This window comes from Gastrolobium bilobum, unplaced genomic scaffold (genome assembly GCF_033153095.1).
Source record: "Gastrolobium bilobum isolate Gb01-03AN ecotype WA unplaced genomic scaffold, APGP_CSIRO_Gbil_v1 utg25985, whole genome shotgun sequence".
NCBI classification, from domain to species: domain Eukaryota; kingdom Viridiplantae; phylum Streptophyta; class Magnoliopsida; order Fabales; family Fabaceae; genus Gastrolobium; species Gastrolobium bilobum.
In genome coordinates, this window is record NW_026896525.1 from 66,488 (window position 1) to 92,966 (window position 26,479).

General features: G+C 39.0%; 1 protein-coding gene across 1 annotated transcript; it reads right to left on the reverse strand.

Moving 5' to 3' along the window:
• Window positions 1–1,422: 1,422 nt before the first annotated feature.
• LOC133300245 (homeobox-leucine zipper protein ATHB-8-like) lies at window positions 1,423–2,265 on the reverse strand. Its single transcript, XM_061499763.1, has 3 exons — window positions 2,179–2,265; window positions 1,805–2,058; window positions 1,423–1,704 (listed from the first exon to the last, which is right to left on the reverse strand). Exons 1-3 carry the CDS (start codon window positions 2,194–2,196, stop codon window positions 1,692–1,694), a joined length of 285 nt encoding a protein of 94 aa, XP_061355747.1. The 5' UTR covers window positions 2,197–2,265; the 3' UTR covers window positions 1,423–1,691.
• Between the last annotated feature and the right edge of the window lie 24,214 nt (window positions 2,266–26,479).

Sequence of the window (26,479 nt, forward strand, 5' to 3'; positions counted from 1 at the left end):
AAAACCTTAATTCCCCGAGAGTGACTCATAGGGATATTCAACTTGGTTGCTAATTCACGGTTAATAAAATTGTGTGAACTGCCAGAGTCCACCAACACACTAACAGCATGATGACAGATCGAAGCATGCAGAATTAAAGCTCTATGATTAAAGGAACTGGCTAAGGAGAACATAGTAGCTTCTGGATTTTACTGTAAACTAGCTGGTTAAGTGGCCTCCATAGTGTCAGGGGACCAAAGGATTATTTCTTCTGTGTCTTGATGTTCATCCTCCACTTCACCAATTAAGAGTAACATTTTGGCCTTGCATCTGTGTTTGCCATTCCATTTTTCATCACATGTAAAACATATGCCAAGTTCTCGTTTTTTAAGGATTTCTTCGGGGGAAAGTTTCTTGATAGATAATGTGGATTGCTGAGATGATACTGAGTTGTTTATGTTGTGAGTGGTGTTAGGTGTATGGAAAGTGGAAGTCGAATTCGTTTTAGGAAGGTGTGTGTTGCTACTGTGAGATGGAAAAAGATGTCGTTTTTGGTGAGGAAAAAGTGAGGAACGCAATTGATCATGGTGAGTGTCAAATGCATATGCTAATTGCATAGCATGATGAAGAGATTTAGGCCACTGAAGCTGTATGGCTCCTCTGAGGTCAGGTTGAAGGCCAAAAATGAAAAAACTCATCAAGACGTCATCACTGAAACCTTGAACCTGATTCAATAAGGACTCAAAATCTTTTACATACTCCATCAAAGTACCTGATTGGGAGAGTTTGGAAAGAGCTCCTTTAAGATCCATAAATGCTGAAGCTCCAAACCGTTGGCGCAAGGCACAAGCAAAGTCTTCCCTTTGAGAAATCAACCCTGTGGTAAACATCCATTGGAACCAGGGTGATGCCATACCCTCCATCTTCATCCCTGCAAGTTGGACCTTCATGCATGGTGGAACATTGTGCATTTGGAAAAACATTTCAGTCCGGAAGATCCAATTATTAGGGTCAGAACCCTTAAACGAAGGAATCTCAACCTTGATGGACTTCAATACTCTCTGCTCCGGTGTTTCTGGGGAACGAAAAGGAGTGGAGTTGGGATCGAGATTCGAACTTTGATTCTTAGAACTGGTTGGTGTGGAAATTTGGGTTTTGGACATGAATTCTCGTAAACGAGCATCCATATTGAGAACAGATTCTGTAAGCTGTTCGATTTTCTGAGTAAGATCAGATTTAGTAGTGTTGATTCCTAATTGGAATTTCGAACGCAATTCATCAGCAACCTCCTGAATTCTCATGGTAACTCAATGAAAGCACCAGATGATACGAACTGTATCGAAGAATAAGGAAGGACAATGAACAGAGAACATGAAAAGAAGAATCGAAAAGAACTTCAAGTATTATTCAGATAACTGTTTTCAACTACATGCTATGCTACTTATACTTCTCTACTACACGTAGCACATTCAGTTACACGTTTCACATCTACAACTAACCGCTTATCATACTTGTCCTACTTCTATTGGTCCACCGCTTAACTTTCCCTTGTTCTTTATTAACAGCTGTAGTCCTTCATCCAGGCGGGTGTGCCTTTCTTTCTAGTGGGCCGTTTGACAATACTAGGGCCCAAACCTGGGTCATCAGTGGCTGGGCTTGACCCTTCTTCAGCTGCCTTCGTAACACATGATCATCATGTGATATAAAGAGTATTAGAAATGCAACCTGTGATGAAATTAGAGTTAATGTGAATATAATATTTACAAAGGACATGTCATAATATTCTATTTTCAAAATAGGGGTTCATAATTACACTAATGTTTACCTTAGTAGAGCAAACTTAGGCAACCAATTACATTTGGGGAACGATAGTAAAAATGTGTACCATTTGAGTTGTCCACAAGGTGCACAATTGTATTCGTTCGAGTAAATCATTTCTCCCCCAAAACTTCCTGCTCTCTCCCCTAGCAAGCTGCAGGGACCAATTTTAATGACAGTAGCTGAGTAAGCATCAATATTGCTATCTTCCCATTCTGACCAGTGCTCTCGCAACAATCTAAAAATTTCTGGAGGGACATCCTACAGAGACAGAAAAATGAGCATGAGACAACTAGTACATGGAACAACATATTTGCACCTAAAAAATTCAATCAGCATAGGGAAACTAAATAACAAATTGTAATTTTGATTGATTTCGACCGTGATTAAAGATTTCATGGCCCAAAGTCCGCAGCAGACAATAAGGTAAAAAGAGGGAGAGAGATGAAGACAAAATAAAAAAATAAATAGAGCATAACTTATTTAGGCTTCTGTATATCTCAAAAACATCAACTATATATAAGAAAGTAAACAAGTTTGTTAGGACGCAAATTAATTCTGACCTTATAAAGTCTGGAAGGATATGGAAACCGCGTCATAATAATGTCGGCTTTTATTTATCGCTGATCCTCAAACCAACAATCTAGACAGATGCTAACTTGTTTTTAGAGATAAGTCTTCAAGGTGTCTCGCTAACTTTATATGAAACTTTTATTAAAAGCTATTTAAAAATTATATTTTTGAATAAACTTGGAGATACCAAAGCTTCTTATAATGAATTTTTTAATAAGTTTATTTTAAAATTAAATTCAGGATATTTTCCTAAATATGAATCTTTTCTTTAATATAAGTACATAAGCATAGATTTAATCATTTCTGGTTCCTGCATATGTAATTAATGTTATTGAAGACAGTGGGTGAGATTAAATCACTAAAAAGTTTGAACCCATGTATAAAGCAGAAGAGGTAGATGATCAGAATTATCACTGTGCAATTATAAAAATTAAAAGACAGACTTACTTGTTGTCAGTAGTATGGAACAGACAGATGAAGAATGAATGCATAATTAGGAATTAAATCCGAGCCCACAGAACGTGTCTCCTTAAGACAATTTGCCCCTCTCACTGATGCCTAAGGTTGATGGACACTTGTCTCCCATGATAGAACGGATTTCATCTAAAGAGTGGCGGCACTGCCAGTCAACAGCCCAAACGAACACAACAGAATGCCAGAGGAAATCACACCGGAGTATGAACAGAAATATGCAAACCGGAAGGAGAAAAATTCCGACAGAGTTTCAGTGCAGGAAAAATTGGATCCATTTTCTGAAGGTGTCAGTGTCTATTTATAGACAACGTCAGGTCACGTTTCAAAAGGCACCTATTCGACGACGAAACAACACATCCGTTGGACACGAAAAGACACATTCGTTCAACACGAAAAGACACCCATTCAAGGATGAAACATGTCCGTTAGAATGAAACAACATGTCCGTTAGGATGAAACCACACATCCTTTAGGATGAAAAGATACATATGTTTGTCGACGAAAAGGCACACCTTTTCACTACCAAACTTCTTATTCATAACCAATAGATTGTCTACACAATTTATATATATATATAAATCCCAACAATCCCCCACATGGATAAGAAGACAAATCATCGTGACAAAAAATGCACAAGAGTATAAATGCAAAGTGTAATTTCCTCAACGAGAAACAACTGCATCGAGATAGGTGGAGTTACCTTTGAACCTTCTCTAGTGAAAACCTATCGGATATACTCGGTCAATCGGTGGTCTAGGTCGACTTGAACCGTCAACCTTTAGTGTATACCTAGACAATAGGAGTCACACAATTCCTTCTCTAGCATTGTTGGTCCTTTGTTGCGCCCATTTTGGCCATGGGACACCTGCCTGGTTCTGCGAGTGTTTTAGAGAATCGGCCTTTGAAAAATTCTCATAGAAGCGGCCCTCACTTTACACTCACATAGGTGATTTCTTTTGATGTAACTCACTATACATCATCTGAACATAACAGATTAAGAAATCATTAAAAGCCTAAATGCTTACCCTCATAATACACTGTCTTGTCTTAGGAATGAGTATGAGTTTAAAAACTCCACACTGTTTGAACAGTCGACCATCACTTAGTTGTCTCTTTGAACCTAGTTCATGGGATCTTCACTCTTCTAGGTAGAGTTACCGCAATGCTCAACAATTGATAGGCCTTAAACTTATTCCTTTCGACAAATTTTCAACCAACTTTCTAGGAATCCCTTTGGTTAACAGATCCGTTATGTTCTCCTTAGACTTAACATAATCAATGGAAATGATTCCATTCGAGAGTAGTTGTCTAACGGTATCATGTCTACGACATATGTGTCTAGACTTACCGTTATACATCACGTTCTTGGCCCTTTCAATAGCTGCTTGGCTATCACAATGTATGCATACAGATGGTACCGATTTTGACCAATTAGGAACATCCTCAATAAAGTTACGAAGCCATTCGGCTTCGTCACCGGCCTTATCTAAAGCAATAAATTCTGCTTCCATGGTTGACCTTGCGATGCAAGTCTGTTTGGACGATTTCCAAGACACAGCACCTCCACCAAGGGTGAACACATATCCACTTATGGATCTAGTGTCATTCGAGCCGGTGATCCAATTTGCATCACAATACCCTTCTATAACTGCAGGGTATTTCTCGTAATGCAAAGCAAAATTTTGAGTATACTTCAGGTATCCCAAAACTCTTTCCATAGCTTTCCAATGATTTTCATTTGGATTACTAGTAAAGCGACTTAACAGACTTACTGCATAAGCAATATCAGGTCTGGTGCAGTTCATAACATACATCAGGCTTCCCAACACTTGAGCATATAGCTTTTGTTCTGTAGCTTTACCAGTGTTCTTTAATAAACTAATATTAGAATCTACAGGGTTCCTCACAGGACTTATATTCAAACTTTTGAATTTCTCAAGAACCTTAGTATAACACCTCACAATTTTAAATCAAGTAAATAAAATATTAAGTGAGCAATCAAGTGATGGATTAGTGAAAATTCTAAAGATTAGGCCAAAATACAAAGAAAGGGCAAAACGGTAATTAGCCAACATGCAACCCTAGGAAAATAAAAATTGAGTAGAAGGTCTCATATGGTAAAAATAACCCTGGAAACGGGTTCAGAACGAAAAATTGAGTGGATAAGAAAGTTTCAGAAAAATCAGTGAATAGTGTTTTTCGCGGGTAAAAATACTGCGTTACGATTGCACCGTAAAACGTGCCAGTGGAATTTTGAGCTCTAGGTTTCAAATATGAGTTAAAAATGGTCTAATGAGTTAGGAAATATGATTGTTGATAAAATTTGATGAAAGTAAGTCATTTTGGGGAAACGTGCCAACGGCGCGTGCGATAGCTTAAAAACAATGTTTTCTCCGAACGAAGGGAGGACTCCGAATTCATCTGATCAAGCCTAATTAAAGTGGAATAGTTAATGTTAAAAATTAGAGTTTCTAAATAGGCTTTGAATTTACGGACGTTTAGTGAGAGTTTTGACGCGTTTTGAATCGCGTGAGGTGGCGTGGGACCCACCCCACTTAAAATTCACTTAAGATACATCATCACTACACTATTCATCACCTCCTCCACTCCCCTTCAGCCCTCAAACCCGCAGCCCTTTTTTCTCCATGGGTCATTTCACTTCAAATTTTGATTTCTCCATAACTCCATCATTTCTTAACCAAATCAAGTGATTTTTGAGTTGAAATTTGTTGGAAAACATCTTCTAAACACATTGGCACTAGTGGCAAGCCTTGAATCCAGCTATATTTTGCGAAAATCCCTCCTCAAGGCCGTGGCTCATAGTTGGAGATTTGTGTTCATGGAGCTTCTAAGTGCTCCAATGGTGGAGTATGTTTAGGAGGAGCCTTGTACCTTCCATTTGGGTTAGTGTTCTTGCATTTTAAATGATTGAATGTGATGATTTGAATTTTGAACCCTAGACCTTGCATGGTTGATATGTGATGTTAGAGAGCTCAAATGGAAAATGTGTATTAGATGATAATGTCTTAGAATGATGTTTTAGAGCTAGAAATGCCATGAAAATTATTGGTGAAAAATATGGTTTTGTAACTTTGAAAATTTTGAGGTTGTCATGACTTTGAATTTTGAAAATGTGTTAGGATTGTATTGGTGAGTTGTTGTATGATTATATGTTGATATAATGGGATTGTATGAGGTGTGGAATGGTTAAAATTGGGTGAAAATTCCTTGGAATGGATTATGTGCAATTCGGCTTTTAAAGGGAAATTAAGGAATGGATGGTGTTGGAAATTATTTGAGTGATGTATGATGTGCTAAATGGTACTTAGATGAGTTGTGTGGTGGTTTAAAGGTTGTAGAATCAATGAAAAATGATTGAAGGTGTTAATTGCCATAAAGGATCCTAGAGTAAAATATTAGGCAAAACATTGTTTAAAAGACGTAAAGTGAAAAATGGCACTTGGTATGGCCTTTTGGCAACCTGTGGAAGTATAAAAAAATGAGAAAGAAAATTTAGAAAAATAATTTGTGAAATAAGCCTTAAGAGGCCGAACTTACAAGGTGTAAGAGTGAAATTTGACGTTTTTCGTATTTTGATGGAATTGCCGTGTACTGACGATTCGTACATGGTTACTATAGGTTGTCTTACGTCGATTTGAACACCGAACCGTGAGTCGGTGGATTGCCCTTGGTCCTGGACCAAGTGGGATTGAGGTAAGTGGTTGAATCATGCTTGTATTGTTGTAAATTGCATGCATTCGTATGAGTTTTGAGTAATTGGGAACGTCCTATGTGTAGGCGTTCTGTTGAGTAACAAACTTGGAACCTAAGTGGAGTAACATATTGAGGTAACCTCTTGGTACTGGGGCTTGTTCCCCTTTTCTATTCCACCTTGCCAGTTGATGGCAACGGTAGGAAGTGTGTATGAATAGTATAGAACACATGAGCATGCATGCATTATTGCTATGGGTACTGCGGTACTGAGTCTCTGGCCAGTAGACAATTTTATTAGCCTTCGGGCAGTTTCGGACTTCCGCTGGATAGGTCTCCAGGAGGGAGTTCCAGTTGACTGCGTGTCATGGTGTGTGATCCGGGTAGGAGCACACTAGGAATGTCTTTGGCGTTTTGGTTGGTTTGGGCATCATGGTTGTGGTTTCTGTGAACACACCTTGGATGATACCCATAGGCTTATATATGCCCAGGGCGTACGTGGAATTGGGGTTACCATCCCGTATCGTCGTAGTTTGTTTATTTATATTCCCCATTTCTCTAAATCCCTTGCTATATCTCGTTTTCAAAGTGGTTGTTTTATTCTATTGATATGCATCAAAGTGAACCATTGGGTGGAGTTTTCTCCAGAACCTCTTGGTTACTGGGATATATTCGTATATCTCACCCCGTCTCGGGGAATTTATTTCAGGAGGTAGCAGTGGAGCCGGAGCAGCGGGCAGGAGGCCCGTAGAGTGAGCATTGGAGTGCTTCATGTTTTGTTTTTGTTGGCCGTGTGGCCTAGGCTAGACTTAGGGCATGAACATCTCATATGTATGTTGTATGTGCTTCATTAGCATATTTGTTCATGCCATTTTGCCTAAGTCTAGTAGTTATGTATTTAGTTATGTTGTCATTTGAATGTAAGTTGTAATATTGGAAGAATGTAAGTTAAAGTTTAAGTTTCAAGTTGTAAGTTGTAAAGCAATATTGTAATCATATTTGATGCATGACTAGTTATGATGGAAGGGTCTTAGGCCTATTTTAGGGTATGATTACATGTATGATGAAAATATGCATGAAAAAGGTGTTAGTGATTGCAACTACTTAAGGATGATTAATATGAATTATATGCCTAATAACTATAAACTGGATTGGGTTGTAAGTGCCCCAAGGCGTTGTTGGTCCTTGTGTGTGCCACCCATTGGATTATTATTGTATTATCATGTGTTTATTAGGTACATTTGAGGTTTAAATGATCGTTTACAATTTTGGGATTATTGGAAAAACAAAGGAAACTCTGGCGAAATTTCTATAGAATTGGCATATTTTAGGCGAACTTCGGGAGAGCATATCTCCCTCCATAGAGGTCCAATAGGGACGTGCCATATGCCATTTTTAAGGTTGAGATGTCCTATACCTTGTGTCAAAATTTGAGGAAATTCTTGGTTGATCTTCAGCCTGAAAAAATAGAGAAACACAGACTGCTCATATGCCACTGCATCTGAGGCAGTTCTGGATCGGATTTGGGAAATTAATTCCCGCTTCGTTTCTCAGTCAAATTAAGCGTGTGATATATCAAAATGAAGTTTGAGATGTCTATTCTGTAGGATAAAAATTTGAGAGCAAATGGTTGAATGGATTGAGTGCAGTAATCCGAGTAATGTGAGTGGTTTGAGGCTGTTTTTGGGGTTGTTTGGTTATTTGCTGATCCAACTTCAAACGGTGATAACCGGAGCAAATGAGCTCCGAATTGAGCATATGATAGCTTGTTGAAAAGGGAATTAAGTAAGACAAAGATCTAATCTGAGAAGCAGGTTTGGTTGCGATCGGTTTGGTCGCAGAAAAATTTAGAGTGAAACATGTCCGAATTGGTAAAAACGTAAAGTTTGGAAATTGGCTAAGTGAGTTTATGGAAACTCCTTAGTAACTTATGATAAGTAATGTGAGTTACAAAAATAGTTTAAATAAGTCTTCCGCAAGAGTTTACAGTTACGGTCACATCTTTTAATTATTACGCCTTTTTATGTTTTAAATGCTCGCGTAATAATCGGAAAAAGTTTATTCGCATTTTTATAAATGAGTTGCTGTGATTGTAACTGCGCTTAATATCATAATTAATGTTAACAATACCGGTGTACAACGGGCTGTTACACTTAGCTATATAGTGAGCCTGTGATAAGGCCAACCCTGCATATGTTCTATGGATTTTAATACCTAGGATAACGTCTGCTATCCCCATATCTTTCATATCGAATTTACTCTTAAGTAATTGTTTGGTAGCTTTAATCATTTGATTATTACTACCTATGATCAACATGTCGTCTACATAAAGACCGACAATGGCAAATCCATTTTTAGTATTTCGAACATAGACATATTTGTCACACTCATTAATTCAAAACCCATTTGATAACATGATATTGTCAAATTTCGCATGCCATTGTTTTGGAGCTTGCTTTAACCCATAAAGGGATTTTATTAAGCGACAAACTTTCCGTTCTTGTCCTGGAACAACAAAACCTTCAGGTTGTTCTAAATATATCTCTTCTTCCAGGTCGCCATTTAAGAAGGCAGTTTTAACATCCATTTGATGTATTTCTAATCAATTTAATGTAGCTACCGCGATCAACATCCTGATGGATGTGATCCTTGTAACAGGTGAATAAGTATCGAAATAGTCGAGACCTTCACGTTGCTTGTAGACTTTTACTACAAGCCTAGCTTTATATTTATCAATAGTGCCATTTTCATTCATTTTCCTTTTGAACACCCACTTACTTCCTAAAGGCTTATTGTCAGGAGGAAGGTTTACCAATTCCCAAGTGTGGTTGGACAAGATAGACTCTATCTCACTATTGATAGCCTCTTCCCAGAATGGTCCTTCCGGGGACGTTATAGCTTCCTTACATGTCCGAGGCTCATTTTCTAATAAATATGTCATAAAATCAGGTCCAAAGGATGTGGCGGTCCTTTGCCTCACGTCTAGGTTCATCTTCTACATCATCTACAGGATCAATATTATTTGTAGCATCCCGAGGTATCACAATCTGATCATCATTATTTACACTTGCTTCATGTATTTTCTTATACGAAAATACGTCTTCAAAGAAAATAACTTCCCTTGACTCAATAACCGTATTAACATGTATATCTGAGACATCAGACTTACAAACTAGAAACCAATAAGCACTACTATTAAGTGCATAACCGATGAATACACAATCCACGGTTTTAGGTCCGATTTTCAACCTTTTGGGTTTAGGAACCGCAACCTTAGCCAAGCATCCCCACACTCTAAAGTATTTCAGGGATGGCTTCTTTCCTTTCCATATGTCATATGGTATGTTATTTTTCAAACACCCCCATACTTCAAGATAATTCAAGGTAGGCTCCCTACCTTTCCATATTTCATAGGGGCTATTCTTAATTTTCTTGTGGGGTACTTTACGGATTATATATAATTTATCATTAAATGACTTTCCCCCACAAACCAGACATCAACAATATCATTTCATTTAATGTCTGGGTCTTTTTCTCAGCAATCCTATTGGATTCTGAAGCATAAGGAGCCATCTTTTGGTATGTAATACCAAACCTTAAACAAAATTTCTCGACGGGGCATCATACTCTCCCCACTAGATTGCTCCTTATGCCTTTAATTTTCTTACTGAACATTAACATAAAATAATATACAAGTATCATGCCATTGACAACATTTAAAGTCATCACATTGACTTTGATCATGCCATCACTAAGATAGCTCTTTTGAGTTCACATAGTATCAAATATTTCACTAGATATAAGATTTTTATATCCATCAAAGCACATAGTGCATTTTTTAAGCAATAATTATCACTTGTCCCAAATCATTAAGTCAAACTTTCATATTTATAAGTCATGAATTAATGGACATCAAACACCATCATATACCGTCAAATCCATTAAGTATACCATATACAGTTGAATGCCAATAAATGCATGACATTTCCCACATAATAACAAAATATTCCTGTCATAAATATTTCTCATTTATCATACTATATACCATTAAATGACATCAAATTTCACTACATTTCTCATTGAACCAGCATTAAAATAAGCACATCAAACCAAAAGGTCATATATCAATTTTTGATACCATGCTTATAAATATATAAAGCCATTTCACAAAAGACTTAATATAATTGAAAGACCATCAACCATCAAATCGGATTCATCACAAATCATGGTTGTCTTTCACGAAACAATTCTTTTAGAATAAAGCTATTTTATCTATATATGCATTACTTGTATCATATATACATATGTAATGGTCATTAAAAGACCATATGCGTTGATGATTGCCAAAAGGCTATATACCATCAAAAGCCACGTCAAAAATACTATACTTTCATTCATGTCTTATATATTTGAATTTTTCTAAGAATAAATCGGACTTTGTATCTATTAACTTATTTGAATGTTAAAAGTCCCTTAACAAAATAATTCTTGCCTCAGTGGTCAACTCTTGGCTTACAATGGTATTTCACGGTTCGGGTCTTAAGTTCATGCAATTTTTTTTTTAATTTTTTTTTTCTTTCGCATACAGAGGATTCACGACACAAAATATGTGTACCAATGGACCATGGGCAGTGGCGGAGCTAGACAAAATTTTTAGCCCGTGTCAATCTTCAATTCCTGAAAAAAAATCAGCCACTGCCAGCTATGGAAGAAGTTGTTATTTCCATAGTTCTATAAATAGAAAACCAATCATTTTTCAAAACCAGCCAGTGCCAAGGCAATTGCTGGTTCTAAAGTGTCTCCGCTAGTGACCATGGGAATTGAACTAAGTCATCATGAACAAGAAGCAACCCTCCAACCAAAAAGCATGTGAACCATTATTCAAAGACAAACCGTTATGCAGAGTGCAGTTACTATTATTTAAATTCAAAAGAAACAACTTTTCCTACCATCAAAGACAATCTGTGAAGTATCAACCGAATTGCCAGAAATTTACAGCCATCACTAAAGAGTAATGCATTCAATAATGGATATAATTTTCAATGTATTCAACACTGTTTGTTGAGATATATAGTCCCACATTGGTTTTATGTGCAACTAATGTGGAGTTTATAAGACCTTGGGCACTCCCACCCTTTGAGCTAGCTTTTGGGGTGGTGTATCCCAAGGTTATTTACATGGTATCAGAGCCTCGCTGCCCCCCACTTTCTCTTGTGGCATTTCTTAGCACAGGTAGGCTGGGCCTGTTGCATTGTCCACTCTTCAAGCCCAATGGGCTCTCGTGTGAGGGGGCGTGTTGAGATATACAGTCCCACATTGGTTGTATGTGCAACTAATGTGGAGTTTATTAGACCTTGGGCACTCCAACCCTTTGAGCTAACTTTTGGGGTGGTGTATCCCAAGGTTCTTTACACTGTTACATATGATTGGTCTTCACCAAAAGGTTATGTCATTCAAATGCATGAAGAAATGCAAAAACCTTTGACGATCATCATCAAAGAGTGTAACGTTTGTAAGAAATTTCATGAAATAGGATTATATGAAATTAGAACACCAAAAGATTCAGGCTTACTTGTTGAAGACATGATTCTTAATTTCTTGAAGACTTCTTGTTTCCTCTGATAATCCTACAATGGAAAGATCAGGATCTTCCTCTGCAATTCACACCACTCCCTGATTACAACCGTCGATGGGACAGGTTGTGGAGTAACGGTTTTCTAACACATTGTGAATGCAGAGGGGACCTAGCCAACTTATTAACCCTAGTCCCCTTCCCATCATGGGCCTATGGGTTAGGCCTACACTATTACTCACACTAATCAGTTTACAGATATCCAAGCCCAAACAAAAGGATCACTCAATTAAATGGGCTTTATACTGCACCCCCATATGGATCATGACTTAGCCCGTTTTTTATCAAAACAAGAAAAACTACAATTAATTGAAGCCCACAATTATTATAAAAATTTCTAACATTCTCCCACTTGGGCAAAATCAATTGTAAAATTTTAATTTAAAAGAGAAAAGAAAAACAAGGTATTTGAAAACGACTCTCGGGCTAAGGACTAATTCTTATAATGTGGCCACATTTTAAGAAAACACATGATCCAAGGTGCGATATCTGAATATGACTTCATCCAACTAAAATCAAATAACATTGAATCAGGCGGTGATTATACCCTTACCAATATAAGACCTTCCATGGTCACAAATGTTACTTGACTCCGTCGACTAGTCATTAGTGTGGAATGTAGCAAGAAAATAGCATGCCAATGTGATCCAACAACAGCCAAACTACTATTTTCTTTGTCAGTCCTCAAATTTCTCTCAAATGCCTTAAAGCCAGAGAAATTTCATGGTTTATCAAAAAACCATCATATAATAAAATATGGTGTCGACTACGGGCCCTGTAGTCCTAACAACACCATTATGTCTCAAACTCCCATTTAGTGTCAACCACAGACATGATGGTTCCAATGACACTGAGTTCCAAAATCATGCCTCAAACTCCAATATAGTGTCAACCACAGGCAAGGTGGTCGTGACGACACAGAGTTCCAAAATCTTATTATCATGTCTCAAACTCCAATATAGTGTCAACCACAGGCATAGTGGTTGTAAGGACCCGCACCGTTAATTAAGGAATTTAATTAATATATTATGAGAAAATAGGAAATGATTCCATAATTGACCCTAATAATTATTATGAGGCTTTAATAATTATAGTAAGTGAGTAATAATGCTGAAAGTCGCTTTTCGGAAGAAAAGTGCAGATACCGGTTCTGCTAGTCGGTATAAATGCGTGCCGAAAAAGTATCCCGGAAAATTATAATAAGTGCATGATAATTACTAGAATGATATGTAGGACTTGTAAAACGAGTTTCAAGTCCAAATAATGAGAATGCCCTAGAAAACAGAATTCCAGCGTAAGTTGTTGGCGGAGGCTGACCAAAATAGTGCTCCATTGCTTTTCCCTTCATTTCTTGGCCAAGTTATCACCTTTGATTCTTGTTCCTTCTTTCTAAACACTTGGTGAGGGTGAGAGCTAGCTTTGGGACTGCTTTGTTGGTCTCTTTCTGAGTGTTGGTGGCTGTGTTGAGCTTGTGAGGGGGATGAGTTAGTGGGTTGGAGTGTAGAGGTTTTGTTCTTGGTTGTTGAAGCTCCAAGTGGTCATCTTTGGGAAGAAAGGAACCACCTTGTTGTGCATTTTCGTGCACTCTTCCAAGTCAGAGTTTGGGAGCTGGTTGTGAGCTCCAAGAGCAACCCTTTGCCTCTGTTTTGAGCTTTGGTGAGTTGTACCTACCTTGAGCTTGTGTTTTAATGGGTTAAAGGTGTGATCTTTGCATGTTTAATGGGTTAATCAAGTAACCAACTGGGGTGTGGACCTTAATCAGTGTAAAGATGCATGCTTTAACGTAATTAAGTGTTAAAAATGGAACCTTGGAAGGATATCTTCACGAAATGCATTTTCTGCATTCTGTCGTGAAATATCCGGATATCTGCCCGAGAAATATCCGGATATGTGATATCCGGATATGGGATTTGGACATCCGGATATTAGATATCCTGATATGGGATTCTAGATATCTGGATATTGCATATCCGGATATGGTCCCGAGGAATATCCAGATATTATGGGATTTCGTAGAACAGTAGCTGTGTAGTGTGTACAGTAGGCTATTGGGGGTTTCTGGACCCTAGATTGATGAAGTTCAACTTCTGTAATTAATGAACTAAGTCAGAATCGTTGTGATTAAGGACATATGGCTTGGTATGGAGCCTTAAGACGTAAAATGTAAGGAAAGACGTTGTCTTTAATTAATATGCTTGTGTTGCGTTATTATTAATATAGTATTGGTCCATAACAGATTGTGAATCTGCTGTGTTTGGACTTTGAGCTGTGGACTCTTGGCTTTTGGAGTTAGCTTGCAAGGTAAGCTTTCGTGTCCTCGGTTTAGCCATGTTGTGGTTCCACCATGTCTCATAGGGGTATGGCTGTATGCATGCTATGTTACATGCTTTGAATATTTGAAATGCTGTTGAGCTTTATGTGTAATGGCTTTTAATATGCATGTGTTGTTTCATCTTGACGGTAAGCCTGAGTATGTAGCGTCATACGATATGGTGATCCGGGGTGAATGCAAGTAGCGTCTTGCACTAGTGTGGGTATTTAGCGTATGTAAATCCTGCATTTCTCTGGCCAGTAGAATAGAATTGACACACATGACATGATTATCTGCTTCATTGCACTATTTTAGAACTGATGATGATATCTGCTTTTAAACTTATATTGCACATGTAAGTGAGCTTGGGATGGAAGATCCTTGAGGACCCCTTGTCATACTGAGATTTCTTGTTTAGAGATCTCACCCCACGTTTGGGGAATGCTTATTTCAGGTTCCGGTAGTTTGGTGACTGATGCCTCTGGCGGCAGGAGGGCAGAGCTTAGTTGATGATATTATGCTGTTTGCTGCCATGACTGGTTATGGATGCTGTTTATGTTTTCCGTTATTTATGTTTATGGTGTTGTTGAGAGTGATGTTGGGCGTGTTGCCTTATTTGGGTGAGCATGGGGATTGTCCATGACACTTTATGTTAGTGCTTTTGATTTGGAGTTGTATAAACTGTTAGATGGTCCGGTCTACGTTGTTGTAGTTCCGTGACTAGAGACACACTTTTATTATCTATGATTATAAGGTATTTCAGTTAGCTGTTTTATTGCAATACATACAGGCAATGTTTTATTATTTGATTAATAAGCAAGTTGGTAATGATAATGAGATCATAATTGAAAAGAAAATGATATTTCGCATTTTTAATTAAGCGATGTTTAATACGATAGTATGATAACATTACCGGATATATACGGGGTGTTACATTTATGGTATCAGAGCAATGGTTCGAGGGAAAAGCTTGTATGTATTGCAATAGCTAGGATGTTTTGTAGTGTCTGTCTTGTGTGTTTACTCCGTCAAATTTTATTATGATAATCATATGTAATCACACTGCGTGGGCCTGATCAACTCATAATTTGTGTAACTTGTGCATAGTCATGGTAAGGTCCGGGAGAACACGGGAGACTTTTGAGGATCAATCCGATCCTATCCTGACTACATTGGCTGAGATGCAGGTGGCTAGGTTAGCCGATCAGGAGGCCACTAGATTTGCCAACGCGGCAATGATGGATGTTGTTCGCGAGGCGAACCGGATAGTCGCAGAAGAGGTTCGTGAAGCGAACCGGAGGACCACTGAGGATGTCCTCGAGGCGAACAGGATGGCGAACATGAAGATGATGAGAGTCATGTTGGAGGAGATGAGGGCTGGTCCTGCTGTAGGCCATGCACCACCGCCACCACCACCGCCGCCGCCGCCTCCACCTAGTGTTCAGGATGAGAGCCTGAGTCACATTGGCAGTGCTGCTCATGTCGCTGAGACGAGGGAGACTCCTGTAGAGCCTGCTGAGGATCGTGATGTGATAGACCGTCGGCTGAATGCTCTCAGGAAGCATAAGCCACCTGTGTTTGAGGGGTCTTTGGATCCTATTGCTGCTGCTAGATGGCTGGAGTCGCTGGACAAGATTTTTCGGGTCATGCAGAGTACAGATCCGCAGAAGCTGATGTTCTCGACTTATTTGCTAGAGGGCGATGCCCATGAGTTGTGGACGAACACCTCTCGTGCTTATGAGATGCAGGGTCGTGTTTTGACATGGCCATTCTTCGAGGAGTGTTTCTTGGGCAGATACTTTCCCTATGATGCGCAGGAGAGGAAGCGGGGGGAGTTTGATAGATTGGTTCAGGGCTCGATGACTATTGACGAGTACTTAGCCAAGTTTAATGAGCTGGTGAAGTTTGCACACTTCAGGATGGTTCTTCCTACTCCGATGTTTCTGGCTGCTAAGTTCCGTAGGGGACTTAGTGAGGTGATTGCTGAGCATTTAGCTGGAGCTGCTTCGAGAGACTTTGGTACACTGGTTCAGCAGTGTAAGGACATTGAGGATGTCTGCATAGCGATTAAGGCCAAGAGGGCCAAGGTCGATGAGACCAAGGGGACTGTTGGTTCCACTCCTGTTTCTACGTCCTGGAAGGAAAAGAGGTTTGCTGGGAAGGGCAAGGGTAAGCAGTTGGCGACTAGGCAGGCGCCTGGTCAGTTCAAGAGGACTGCTTCACAGCAAGGGAGTTTTGCTAGGCCTCCTTCCACTCCGAGATGTGCGGGGTGCGGAAAGGAGCATGTGGGACGTTGTACGTCGGGGCAGTTGGTTTGTTTCTAGTGTGGCAAGGAGGGCCACTTCTCTAGAGACTGTCCGTCGTCGACGGTGAGAGCTGCAGTTGTTCAGGCAGTTCCTTTGCAGATGGTTCCAATAGCTTCTACTTCGGCACCTGCAGTGCCACCTTCTGTTGGGCGTGTGTACACCTTGGATAGGCAACAGTCGGACCGCGCTCCGAACCTTGTTAGAGGTACTGTGTCTATTGGTGGTATTGCTGTTGATGCATTGTTTGACTCCGGGGCTACGCATTCGTTTGTTGCTACCCCGATTGCTTTGGGGCTTGAGTTGCCCATGTCTGTGCTTTCTCCATCGTTGCGGGTGACTACCGCCACCGGAGATATATGTGTTTCTACCACTGTTCATCGCGATGTAGCTTTTCAGTGGGATGGCCGTGAGTTCTCGGTAGATCTGATAGGATTGCCGATGGCCAACCTTGAGATTATTCTGGGCATGGATTGGTTGTCTAGAAACTGTGCACTGATTGATTGCTGTGCAAAGCGCGTGGTGATGTCTCCGTGTGATTCCACAACTAGTTCCTCGCCATATATTTCATTGCTGCAGGCTAGGAAGGCCTTGAGAGCAGGGGCATTTGGTTATGTCATGTTGGGAGGTTTGGTGAGTGGGACACAGGAGGATATCACTGGCATTCTTGTGGTGGGGGAGTTCCTTGAGGTGTTTCCTGATGAGATTTCTGAGTTTCCTCCACAGCGGGAGATAGAGTTCTCCATTGATTTGTTGCCTGGTGTGGGTCTGATTTCTTTAGCTCCATATCGGATGTCGCCACCGGAGTTGGCTGAGCTTAAGAAGCATATTGAGGATCTTTCAGCGAAAGATTTCATTAGACCGAGTGTGTCTCCTTGGGGAGCACCGATTATCTTTGTAAAGAAGAAGGACGGGACAATGCGATTGTGCACCGACTACAGGCAGTTGAACAAGGTGACAATCAAGAACAAGTATCCTCTTCCTCGGATTGATGATCTGTTGGATCAACTCAAGGGTGCTTGTGTGTATTCCAAGATTGATCTCCGGTCTGGATACCATCAGATTCGGGTGAAGCCGGAGGATGTCCCTAAGACCGCGTATCGTTCGAGATACGGTCACTTTGAGTATTTGGTGATCCCGTTCGGACTCACCAATGCGCCGGCAGTGTTCATGGATTACATGAACAGGATTTTCCAGCCGTATCTGGATCAGTTTGTGATTGTCTTCATTGATGATATTATGATCTACTCCAAGACTGAGGAGGAGCATGCGGAGCATCTGAGGATAGTTCTGCAAGTGCTGAAGGAGAAAAAGCTTTATGCTAAGCCTTCTAAGTGTGAGTTTTGGCTCAAATCAGTCAAGTTTCTGGGGCATGTGATTTCAGCAGATGGAGTTGCAGTGGATCCCAACAAGATTGAGGCCGTACTGGATTGGGAGAGGCCCAAGACAGTCATGGAGGTGAGGAGCTTCTTAGGTTTGGCAAGTTACTATCGGAGGTTCATCAAGGGTTTCTCCACGATGGTTCTCCCTTTGACTCGCCTTACCCGAAAGGAGACTCCATTTGTGTGGACTCACGAGTGTGAGGTGTGCTTTCAGGAGTTGAAGGAGTGATTGACTTCTTCACCTGTGTTGATCCTTCCCGATCCTGAGGAGCAGTTTGAGCTTTACTGTGATGCTTCTGGAAAGGGGCTGGGCTATGTGTTGATGCAGTCTGGTAGAGTTGTTGCTTTTGCTTCGAGGCAGTTGAAACCTCATGAGGAGAACTACCCGACTCATGATTTGGAGTTAGCCGCGATTGTGTTTGCTTTCAAGATTTGGAGGCATTATCTTTTTGGTTTGAGGTTTGTGGTGTTCAGTGACCACAAGAGTTTGAAGAACCTGTTCGACCAGAAAGAGTTGAACATGAGGCAGAGGAGATGGATGGAATTCATTAAGGACTACGACTTTGAGTTGAAGTACCATCCTGGCAAGGCCAATGTGGTAGCTGATGCTTTGAGTCAGAAATCCAGTAGTTCATCCAGTTTGTTACTTGGTAACTTTGATGTGGTTGAGAAGTTCCGAAACTTGGCAGTGACCGCTCCGTGTGAGAGTGTACTTCTCGAGTTGGAAGCAGCAGATGTTGTGAACGAGCTGCTAGAAAAGATCAAAGAGGCACAAGTTCAGAGAGTGTCTGGATTATGTGAAGAACCAAGACGGTGTGTCTTGGAATGACGATGGAGTGCTTTTGTTTCAGCAGAGGATTGTAGTTCCTCGAGGTCCGTTGACAGAAGAGGTTATGGCAGAAGGCCATAAGGGTCAGTTTTTTGTTCATCCTGGTGCTACGAAGATGTACCAAGACTTGAAGAGAAATTTCTGGTGGCCAGGAATGAAGAAGGATATAGCTGTGTATGTGTCCAAGTGTTTGATCTGCCGGAAGGTGAAGATTGAACACCAGAAGTCATCTGGTAAGCTTCAACCTCTTGAGATTCCAAAGTGGAAATGGGAGAGCATTTCCATGGACTTCGTTGTGGGTTTGCCGAAGACTCAGGTTGGCTGTGACTCGATATGGGTCATTGTGGACAGATTGACAAAGTCTGCCCATTTTCTTCCAGTGAAGGTGAGCTTCACTACAGAGCAGTTGGTCAAGCTTTACGTTCGCGAGATCGTGAGGCTTCACGGGGTGCCCGAGACTATCATTAGTGATAGGGACCCGAAGTTCACATCTCGGTTCTGGGAGGCGCTGCAGGGAGCTTTTGGTATGCAGTTGAGACTGAGTAAAGCCTATCACCCTTAGACTGATGGACAGACTGAGCGGACTATCCAGACCTTGGAGGACATGTTGCGGGCTTGCACGTTGGAGCAGGGCTCGGTATGGGATAGGTACCCTACGAGGCGCTCTACGGTAGGAGGTGTCGTACACCTACCTGCTGGTCGGAGGTTGGGGATCGTGAGTTGTTTAGCTTGGACTTTGTCCAAGATACCACCCTGCAGATCCAGATGATCAGGGAATAGTTGAAGCAGGCGCAGAATCGTCAGAAAAGCTACTACGATGTCAAGCATCGTCCACTGGAGTTCAGTGAGGGTGAGCACGTGTTTGTGAGACTTTCACCTGTCACCGGTGTTGGACGGGCACTCGGAGTGAGGAAGCTGAGCCCGCGGTTTATTGGGCCATACCAGATTCTTGGTAGAGTAGGACCTGTTGCCTACCGGCTTTCCTTGCCTCCGAACCTGGCTAACATCCACGGCGTGTTTCACGTGTCTCAGCTTCGGAGGTACATAGCAGATCCGTCGCATGTGGTGCAACCGGATGATGTGGAGGTTCGGGAGAACCTAAAGACTCTCGTCGGACCACTAAAGATTCTCGATCGTGGCGAGAAGCAGCTGAGGAGCAAGATCATTCCGATGGTCAAGGTGCAGTGGACCGGAAGGACTCCTGAGGAGTGTACTTGGGAGTGTGAGGACGAGCTTCTCCGGCAGTACCCCGAGTTTCGACCAGGTATGTTTCTGATTTTGAGGACAAAATCCTAAAAAGGTGGGGTGAATGTAAGGACCCGCACCGTTAATTAAGGAATTTAATTAATATATTATGAGAAAATAGGAAATGATTCCATAATTGACCCTAATAATTATTATGAGGCTTTAATAATTATAGTAAGTGAGTAATAATGCTGAAAGTCGCTTTTCGGAAGAAAAGTGCAGATACCGGTTCTGCTAATCGCTATAATTGCGTGCCGAAAAAGTATCTCAGAAAATTATAATAAGTGCATGATAATTACTAGAATGATATGTAGGACTTGTAAAACGAGTTTCAAGTCCAAATAATGAGAATTGGTGCTAGAAACCGGTACTGGCTTTGAAAAGAACGTACTGGAAAGGTGCTCAGAAAATTATAAGAAAAATATGATAATTCTTGTAAAATTGAGTAGGTTAAGATTCCAAAGTTTGGGATTAAAATGCTAAGCGTAGCAATTAAAGTTAATATTGTGTGTTTAAGTGCGTTTGGGCTATAAATACCCTTTGTAAGGGCACAATGCCCTAGAAAACAGAATTCCAGCGTGAGTTGTTGGTGGAGGCTGACCAGAATAGTGCTCCATTGCTCTTCCCTTCATTTCTTGGCCAAGTTATCACCTTTGATGCTTGTTCCTTCTTTCTAAACACTTGGTGAGGGTGAGAGCTAGCTTTGGGACTGCTTTGTTGGTCTCTTTCTGAGTGTTGGTGGCTGTGTTGAGCTTGTGAGGGGGATGAGTTAGTGGGTTGGAGTGTAGAGGTTTTGTTCTTGGTTGTTGAAGCTCCAAGTGGTCTTCTTTGGGAAGAAAGGAACCACCTTGTTGTGCATTTTCGTGCACTCTTCCAAGTCAGAGTTTGGGAGCTGGTTGTGAGCTCCAAGAGCAACCCTTTGCCTCTGTTTTGAGCTTTGGTGAGTTGTACCTACCTTGAGCTTGTGTTTTAATGGGTTAAAGGTGTGATCTTTGCATGTTTAATGGGTTAATCAAGTAACCAACTGAGGTGTGGACCTTAATCAGTGCAAAGATGCATGCTTTAACGTAATTAAGTGTTAAAAATGGAACCTTGGAAGGATATTTTCACGAAATGCATTTTCTGCATTCTGTCGTGAAATATCCGGATATCTGCTCGAGAAATATCCGGATATGTGATATCCGGATATGGGATTTGGACATCCGGATATTAGATATCCAGATATGGGGTTCTGGATATCCGGATATTGCATATCCGGATATGTCCAGTGAGATATCTGGATATTGCATATCCGGATATGGTCCCGAGGAATATCCAGATATTATGGGATTTCGTAGAACAGTAGCTGTGCTGTGTGTACAGTAGGCTATTGGGGGTTTGTGGACCCTAGATTGATGAAGTTCAACTTCTGTAATTAATGAACTAAGTCAGAATCGTTGTGATTAAGGACTTATGGCTTGGTATGGAGCCTTAAGACGTAAAACGTAAGGAAAGGCGTTGTCTTTAATTTATATGCTTGTGTTGCATTATTATTGATATAGTATTGGTCCATAACAGATTGTTTATCTGCTGTGTTTGGACTTTGAGCTGTGGACTCTTGGCTTTTGGAGTTAGCTTGCAAGGTAAGCTTTCGTGTCCTCGGTTTAGCCATGTTGTGGTTCCACCATGTCCCATGGGGGTATGGTTGTATGCTTGCTGTGTTACATGCTTTGAATATTTGAAATGCTGTTGAGCTTTATGTGTAATGGCTTTTAATATGCATGTGTTGTTTCATCTTGACGGTAAGCCTGAGTATGTAGTGTCATACGATATGGTGATCTGGGGTGAATGCAAGTAGCGTCTTGCACTAGTGTGGGTATTTAGCGTATGTAAATCCTGCATTTCTCTGGCCAGTAGAATAGAATTGACACACATGACATGATTATCTGCTGCATTGCACTATTTTAGAACTGATGATGATATCTGCTTTTAAACTTATTTTGCACATGTAAGTGAGCTTGGGGTGGAAGATCCTTGAGGACCCCTTGTCATACTGAGATTTCTTGTTTAGAGATCTCACCCCACGTTTGGGGAATGCTTATTTCAGGTTCCGGTAGTTTGGTGACTGATGCCTCTAGCGGCAGGAGGCCAGAGCTTAGTTGATGATATTATGTTGTTTGCTGCCATCATTGGCGGACCTAGTCATGCGCAAGTGTACGCACTTGCCGACATAAACTTTAAAAAAAAAAAAAAATTGATGGTTGATGCTGGTGACCACAAGTCACAAATATGATAGTGAGGGGTTGGTTATGTGGTGGCTGATTCTGGTGCTCGAGGTGATGGCTTAGATGCAAAGCAGAAGAATGAAGCAAAATAATCAGGATAGAGTGGTGCTCACGAAGATAGAGCATAGAGACATTTGGGTTGATGATGATGAAGTATGAGGGGTGAGGGTGGTTGTTATTGATGTATTTAAAAGGTCATTTTGGGTTGATGATGATGAGGACACAGAGACAGAGCAAATTTTCGATTGTTATTGATGGTGGACACGAAGACATAGCAGAGAGACATTTGGACACGAAGACAGAGCAAAAAGACATTTTGGGTTTTTTTTATAATTTTTTTTATTTCTTAATGTATCTAAAATTTTTTATAAAAAAAAAAATTTCGGGGACTTTGCCCCCGAACCCCCGTTATTAAATGTGCGGACATGAATAAATTCTTCTCGGTCCACCACTGGCTGCCATGACTGGTTATGGATGCTGTTTATGTTTTCCGTTATTTATGTTTATGGTGTTGTTGAGACTGATGTTGGGCGTGTTGCCTTATTTGAGTGAGCATGGGGATTGTCCATGACACTTTATGTTAGTGCTTTTGATTTGGAGTTGTATAAACTGTTAGATGGTCCGGTCTACGTTGTTGTAGTTCCGTGACTAGAGCCACACTTTTATTATCTATGATTATGAGGTATTTCAGTTGGTAATGATAAGCAAGTTGGTAATGATAATGAGATCATAATTGAAAAGAAAAAGATATTCCGCATTTTTAATTAAGCGCTGCTTAATACGATAGTATGATAACATTACCAGATATATATGGGGTGTTACAGTGGTCCCAACGACACTGAGTTCTAATATTTCACAATTGACAAACACAAACACATATATTCAATATATGCAATAATAAAACTCAAATCCTTATCAATTGTTCAAAATAAAATTTGTCTGTTAAGTAAACATCAATTATATCCAAAATAAATGGTTCAACATGACAAGGAAATAATAAATGATTCAAACTCCCACTAATCAACTAAATCAAAGGAATTCACAATGTCCATATTCTCACATGTATATATCATCGGTATAAATCCTTTGGTTAGAGAGTCAGTCAATATTCTCAACAATATACAATACAAGAAAAGGAAATTTTCTCTCACTGACCTTATGGTAAATATACTAACAGAAATTATTTTCATCATAACTCAAGAAAGTCACTACCTCATCAAACCACCATTATTGTAAAATAAAAACCATGTTGATTTATAAAGGGATATAGAATTCAAAATCTTTCTCGAAAAATCCTTATAGAAAATTCATTTCAAAATAAACTCATATCTTAACATTAAAAACTAAGCAATTATTTACCACTGACTCGATAATAATTTTAAGATCACACAAAATTAATCATATCTCTCCCACTAAAAAACACGTCAAGTATATTCTCCACATTAATTATAGGCTAAAACACAATGCCCTATCAAGATCAAAATTCATAAAAAATAATAATAATAAGAATCTAGATCTCATCTCCATTATTCATAATTCAATCCAATCAACAATTCCATTATGGCATTGTTATCGTTCATATCAAAAGTACATTTATTCCATTAAATGCAATTGTATTAATTATGGGCAATCAAAGAATTTTAACAAAATAATTAACATATTATAAACATTCCTTTTAGCAGAGTATATAATATACAATTACCTCACATTATTTGAAATTTTAACTCAATACAAATTTCAAAATTAATGCATACAATAACTTCCTTTGGGCAGATAATTGCAAACAATAATTTGTATTTAACAAAGAATTCTGACGATTCACCAATAACATTCTCAACAATTATACCTAAATAATATGAAAAATCTTATAGCATATATTTTCCAAATTCATATTGCATTTACTAAACTGCAATTTCTGTCACAAATTTGAATTCCCAATATCAACAATTATATATCTTAACTTACTAATCAAACTTAATTGACAAAGTACATAAAATCTACGCTAAAATTGGGAGAGTAAATATTAACATTATAATCACCATAATCTATAATAATTTTCATTAATCAAAATTAAAAAAAAATCATAAATATTTTTCACAGAATCAAACATGAATAAGAGCTCATAAAATTAAGTATGAACGAGAGCAAATAATTCCAAATAAATATCTATGTATATAAAAAATTTAAAATTAAATATTCCAAAATATTAATTTCAAAATGAATCAAACATGTTTTCAAATCTATTTAAAGGAACTAACATATAAATTCATTATTAAGGCAAAACAGGTATGCATTAGAATTAACTAAAGGATAATATACACATTCAATTTAATCAAAATATTATAATGAGGCCAACATAATAGTACATTCTCCTTTGGGCAGAATGCACTAACCAAGGTTAAACAAAGGCCAGAACCTCAGATGAGTTAATCAATGAGCACAACACTGGGTTTGAAAATCTATCCCTTTTGGGCAGATAGATTCCTAAACCAATGAGCCTCCAATAACTTCATCTATAACCTCAAGAAAAAGTTGCTCTGGATGAGTTAATCTTTTAGTACAACAGGTTGTCATAACAAGGCTAACATAATAGTACATTCTCCTTTGGGCAGAATGCACCAACCAAGGTATAAACCAAGGTCAGAACCTCAGATGAGTTAATCAATGAGCACAACACTGGGTTTGAAAATCTATCCCCTTTGGGTAGATAGATTCCTAGACAAATGAGCCTCCAATAACTTCATCTACAACCTCATAAATTTTTTTCTCAATGAGCATACATTGGCTTCAGAGATGTGTTCCCTTTGGGCAGACAGATCACCTAGACCAATGCACCTCCATTAACATCATCCCAAATAAGTTCACAGTTATAGCACACAATTACCCTCTTTGGGCAGGTAATTGCATGAAATAACTAAAATCATTTCTCAAATTTTACAAAGAAATTTTCACAAACCAGTATAAGTAATCCCACTTTGGTGGCAATTACCCATACTAATTCATGAAAACTCTCACAACAATCCAATCCACAAGAAAGTGCAATATCTCTACTGATAATAAATCAAAGATAATAGCATTTTCAACAAAATTTTGCACTCAAATAATTCAAGCGGAGCATGCATCTTAATAAACAAAAAAAATATTAGAGCAAGCATATAAGGTTTATCATTTTCTCAAGAAAGGATATTTATTACAACAAATTATTCATTTATTTTAAATATATCATAAAATCACATTTAATTATAACACCACATTGGTTATATTTGGCGAAAATCACAAGTGCCTTATGCACCGTAGCCTTTGAATGAGCTTCACTCAAAAATTCAAATGGGTCTTCTTCCCCACCAAGCAAATCAACCACCGGGAAAATAAGTTGCATTCATAAATAACCCTTAACTCTAAACAAAATAGTTATTCATCAAAGTTATCATGGATTCATGCTCTCTCTTTATTTTTTTTTTATTCATGTTAATTGTGATGTAACCCACGAGACTATAAAATAACTTTTATTTTAAACTATTCATTCCAAATAGTTTCAAAATAAATACAAAAACAACAATGATAATGTATTTACTTCTATCCAAATATTAAATAAATATCATTGACCCACAATTACAAGAATAAATATGAATAAATAAATAACAATTTTTGTTTAATAACTTTGTAATTCTAGAGTAGCGATTATACTGTCGTCCACTGTAAAGAGACTCTATCATGCAATTTTTTTTTTTATTTTACCTTTTCAAACCTTCAACCTATAATTGATGCATATATATTTTCACCTCTCTACCAAAGGAAAACCTAAACCTATAATTGCAAAGTTTTAAAACATAATAGTAAATATTTCAACCCATTTCGAATTGACGGTGCTTAGAATCAATGACTAAACACCCATAATAGTAAATATCTCTACTTTTCCATTGGAATACTAAACACCCCTAAATTACATTAGTACTAT